General features: G+C 39.5%; 1 protein-coding gene across 1 annotated transcript; it reads right to left on the bottom strand.

Moving 5' to 3' along the window:
* Nucleotides 1-211: 211 nt before the first annotated feature.
* Nucleotides 212-4291, bottom strand: LOC110101000 (homeobox-leucine zipper protein ROC8). The gene is made up of 10 exons (XM_020828735.2): nucleotides 3750-4291; nucleotides 3545-3662; nucleotides 3258-3446; nucleotides 2297-2752; nucleotides 2114-2215; nucleotides 1814-2020; nucleotides 1563-1743; nucleotides 1206-1474; nucleotides 1033-1122; nucleotides 212-929 (listed from the first exon to the last, which is right to left on the bottom strand). Exons 1-10 carry the CDS (start codon nucleotides 3842-3844, stop codon nucleotides 537-539), a joined length of 2100 nt encoding a protein of 699 aa, XP_020684394.1. The 5' UTR covers nucleotides 3845-4291; the 3' UTR covers nucleotides 212-536.
* Nucleotides 4292-5172: the final 881 nt, after the last annotated feature.

Genomic DNA, 5172 nt, shown 5'->3' with positions numbered 1-5172 from the left:
AATAAATAAAAAAAATTATAATACTCATGCGAATAAAATTTTATTTAGAATACCCTCAAACAACTTTTTTTTCCTTAAAACTTCATAAATTCCAACTCAAAGCACTTGAAAAAAAAAAAAAAATATGCTTTGAAGCCCTTCACAACTTTCACGACTACCCAACGGATAGTAATGTGCCCTCAAAGACTGTAAAGAACCTTTCTTTTGATTAATTCAAAAAACAATATAGAAACTACAGGATGTCAGTCAGGAACTCAGGATCAATGAGAGATTTCATCTTCAGTTGACTACAATTTTTGAAGCTCAAAAGGAATGTAAATCTGAACAGCAAAGAAAATCTAAGTGCTAAATCCTATCAGAACAATCTCAGCAGGGGACTACATACATGCCTATATGCACATCAAAAAAGAAAAAAAGAAAAAAAAAATGTATACCCATTGCAGAGCTGAACAGTTGCAGAACTAGCGATCAATCTACTTCTTTTTACCTGACTTAAACAAGCTAGCTTTGCACCCTCTGCTCTGCCATGTTTCTTCTCAGGCGCCGGGTGAGCTCAAAGCAGCCTTTATTTGCTGCACTGTGGCACCGATGATGTTGTTTACAGTAGCAACTGACTCGAGATTAAGCTTTGCTGATGGCAAGCTGCTCACCATGATCTGAAATGCGACGGTGAGCACCGAGCCTGAGGATCCTCCCATGGGATTTGAGCTTGAAGATGCATTACTTCCGGTTCCTGGCCGGCCGTCGGGAAGCACTGTGAATCCTGATGGAAGGAGAGGTATGTACGATGTGTCTTCGCCGCTCATGGCTATGTTAATCGACGCCAGGTCGATCGAAGCATACACTACTAATGAACCTGAAGGGTCTGTGCAGCTCTCCTGGAGGATCAGCATATTCCCTTCATTCGGATTGGAGGGATTCATTGCTGCCTGTTTGATTTAAAAAAATAAACAGGAAGGGGATGCAATACTTGTGGAGTTAGTATAAATTTGTGTAAAATGAATGTATTTTGAACATGTTTTAGATGATTACTCGAAGGAGGGAGATGCAATTTCCTGGGTGTTGACCATTTGCAATCCGAGTTACCTCCTGAACTGCTTTGCCGTTTGATAGAACATCCCACTTCAAATTAAAAAAAAAAACTCATGAAAGTTTGAATTTAGAAGACCGTTAGGAAATAAAAGTTGTGAGTTCTGCAAGGGAACCTGAACACGGGATCGCTCGTCTCTGAAGAAGCTGAAGACTGCTTGAGGGGAGAATGGCAACCATATGGAGGTTGCAGCAGTAAGAAAGACACCATTTGGTTGGCCAGAATCAGAGCACTTATGAACAGTAACCCGGATGCCGACATCATTGAGCCCAGCTGGTGCAGTCCAGCGATGGCCATTTGATGAGCCTAGAGTGGAGCAGAAGTTGCTCACCATTCTCTGAGAAAGCCTCATCATGCTCCTCTTTCCCTCAGCTGTTGGAATAACTGTAAATAAACCATATAAATGAAGGAAATCAACTTGCAGAGCTAATGGCTTTCCTCATATTACCAATTGATCAACAATTATATATACCTCCTCCAAGGTCCCTAGGAGAGTTACCAGTCACCATTAGACAAGCTATCCTCTCACACATTCTTTGCAAAGTTGCAATCCATCTCTGAGCTCCAAAAGCTATCCCACTATCAACTAGATCATGGTAGAGCTGGTGGATTGGATTCTTCTCTTCAATCTCCATGTGTTCAACCCACACTACCTATTGGTTTAAACAGTTAGAGAAGCCATTAAAAAAGAAATATATATACATTCATGACTTTAGTAATTACCTTAGAGTATCCATTTGGCATGTCTTGAATCAAACAACCAGAGGGAAGTCTACATTTTGTGGAAGAAGAAAACTGGTTTTCTTTTGGGTAGAGAATGGAGATATCTGAAATTACCCACAAATCTTGCTCAAGCTGTTGACAGTATCTGAGGAAGAAAAATTCGCGCAAGGGAACGACGGGTGATAGACCTAGAAATTCACCATACATCTGCAACCTCATGAATTAGATATCCCCAATAGAATGCATGGAAAAAATTAAAAGGAGAAGAAATATATGACTATTTAGGTTCTTTGTAATCACCAAAACTAAGGCTCCACTCCTACTTCCATCCATTCCATGCATAAGGACTTCAATTGTTCTTGCATTTGAAACTATTGAGGGAAATAGCTCCATCCATTTGCCCTGCAACATAGAAGTTGATCAGAACTCTATATTTTGAAAATGGTGACGGGAAAACACTAAAACCTGTCTAAGATAACTCACTGGGTCCATAAACATGTCGACTAATGCTAAGGAATTCATCATTACATCTCCAGAGTCTCTTGAACTCTCAACCCGAGTATCGGGCGATCGAAATTGTTGTACCGGTTTGGGGAAAATCCTTTCATAGGTTTCAAGATTAAGAATTTGCCTTCCATTAGTTCCAATTCTGGTCCAAAGAGGTTCATCAGTCTGTGCAAGCCTTATCAGCTCCTCCATCGATCGGGTTGCAAGCTCCACCATCATTGGCCTTTCAATCTCCGAAATTGTGAGGAACGGGAATGCCATTGTCGGAGGACCAACACCAAGCTGATCAATGTCAAGCGACGGGGCAAACCCAGGATTCCCATAGCCACCAACAGTGAGATCAAGCGATGAAACTGATAAAGGTTGAATTGGAGGAAGCTGTGTGATAGGCCTTCCTAGATACTTCGATGTAATTGTTGAGACCCTATCAAGCTGAAATGAGAAACAACAGGTGACAGAAAGATTAAGAAACAATAGTTAAAGTATTAGAACAATCAAAACTAAAACCATCCTCCATATAAGAACTATCATTTACTATAAGTATTTGATTTTTTTTCTTTTTCTTTTTCTGAAACAAAAACCTTATAACCATCCATTGAATATAAATCCAGACTAGTAAAATTTGAATAAGCTTCAAAATGATCAAAGCAGAGCATTAAATGTACCATTTCGAAGGCTGCATGTAATGATTAGGTGCACATTACTTACTCAATATAACCTAACTATAATCATAAATTGCAGCCTGAACAGATTGAAAGTTTGGCAGAGTCATAAAAACCAGGCAGTTGCACGCACTTTAATTCACAAGAAAATGCAATTCTAACATTAATAAGAAGAAGATGAGAGATGATTCTGATGTTTATAGAATGTAGATTGTAGAAGTAAAAACTTCAAATTATGAGAAAGCCAATTAATTTATAAAAGAAAAAGATATCACCTCCTCTTTTAACCTGGCGTTCTCCATTCGCAGTTTCTGCTCATCAAAGTAAGAATCCTCAGATTCTTGAGAGCTGCCGCATGTTGGGCAGATTGCGTTCTTCAGCGCCTCTCTCATGGCGATGTTCTCGCACCGGATCTTGTCGTTCTCCGAACGTAGAGCACAATTATCAGCCCTTTCATGTTGAGTCTGAACCAATGGAAACAACTTTTTGCCATAAAAAAACCAATCTTTTTTAACAAAACTGAGGAAGAAAGAAAGAAAGAAAAAAAAAATTTATATGTTGCCTTCATCTGCGTCCTGCGATTCTGGAACCAAAATTTGATCTGCCGTGGCTCGAGCCCCAAATCCCGACTCAACTGCATCCTCTGCTTCTCATCCGGATGAGGGTTTATCTTAAACATCCTATCCAAAAAATAATAATAATGAAAATTGGGATTTTTATCAGAAAAACAGAGGGGAGGATATGAAGGAGGAGAAGAGAATGTATACGCTTCAAGCTCCTGAATCTGGCGCGGCGTATGCCTATGATATCTCTTCTTCTTCCCCTTCGACTCCGTCACATCCTGCTCGTCGCCGGAATCCATCCTGCTCTTCTTCTCCCGCGGCAAAAATCGCACCTTTTTTTTGCTCTAAAAAACGCAGAGCTCTGCCCACACTCTCTTTCTCTTTCTCTACCGAAGCCTTTCCGCTTTCCTCTTATAGCCACGTCGCCACTGAATCTTCATGGAGCCAGTGCATAGAAGAACTTTGCGTTCAACGAAGGAGGAAAGCGTTTGAAAACGCGTTCTCTATCTTGACACTCCCTTCTCCTCCTCCTCGCTCACTCTTCTCCTCAAACTTAGGCCGTGGCTCCTCCCAGAAATGGAAATCGCCGCGGCCGAGTCGCAAAGATCGGCGGCAATCCAGGCCGATTCTTCCCAACATCCCCCCTTATTATGCACCGATTAATTTCCGGGTCTGCTATGAATTTATTTCCTCACTCTCCTTCCCAACTCTCTTTCTCTCTCCTCGCCGAGCTTTGCTCTGCTTCCTTGTTCTCTGAAGAGAGAGGGAGAGGAGTAATGAGAGGGAGGTAATGGTAACCGACGCGATTTAAAGCCCGGGACTTTTAAATCCTATGGTCCGTTTCTCTCTCTAGTCTGTGCCCTGTGGGGCTCGGTGAGCTCAGTTGCTGAGTTGGGTCACCTCCTCCATTAAAGTTTCTAAAGGCTTTGGGATCTAGCTTGCTGTGAGTGGATGAATCTACCTAATGGCTGGTTTATGATAACATATAGTGAAAATATGGACGACTTGTGAGTTATGATTCTTGTATTTATCTTCTTGGAGAGATGGCTATTAATCCATTATGTTCTTAATTGTTCGAAATGGCTCCATTGATAACCAGCCATGAACTCCATGAGCGTACCTCTTTGGGACAATTCCCAATATAATATAGAATATATATGTATGTTTTTCTTAGCAAATTTTACTTCAAAATTTTTAAAAAATATATATATAATTTTTTTCATGCAATTGATGACATTAATAAATGAAAAATTGTAGATGTTTTTTATGATTTTGCTTTGCTTAATCATAAATGAGTCAATTTTGAATAAAAATATTCGGTGATCTTCATATTTGTTGGACGATAGAAGAGTTATATATGAAACCAAGTCATTCATATTGTACTTACTTGCATACTTAGGTAGAAATATGAGAAAATATTCAAATATGGTCAAATTAGTCAATTTGAGTCGGGCGAATAAATGTTTAAAAGTTATAAGTTAGATCTACTTTTATATACTTAAACCTCATTCAGGTCAACTTTGGGTACAAATCAATTGGCTATGATAAATTGGTACTATATAACTCAATATCTAAATTATGTGGTTATAATAGATTACACAATCAAAGCAATCACTATAATCAACTA

The sequence above is a fragment of the Dendrobium catenatum genome, unplaced genomic scaffold, assembly GCF_001605985.2.
Source record: "Dendrobium catenatum unplaced genomic scaffold, ASM160598v2 fragScaff_scaffold_989, whole genome shotgun sequence".
NCBI lineage: Eukaryota > Viridiplantae > Streptophyta > Magnoliopsida > Asparagales > Orchidaceae > Dendrobium > Dendrobium catenatum.
Note: the sequence above shows the minus strand (reverse complement) of the source record. Positions and strands in the feature narration are given on the sequence as shown.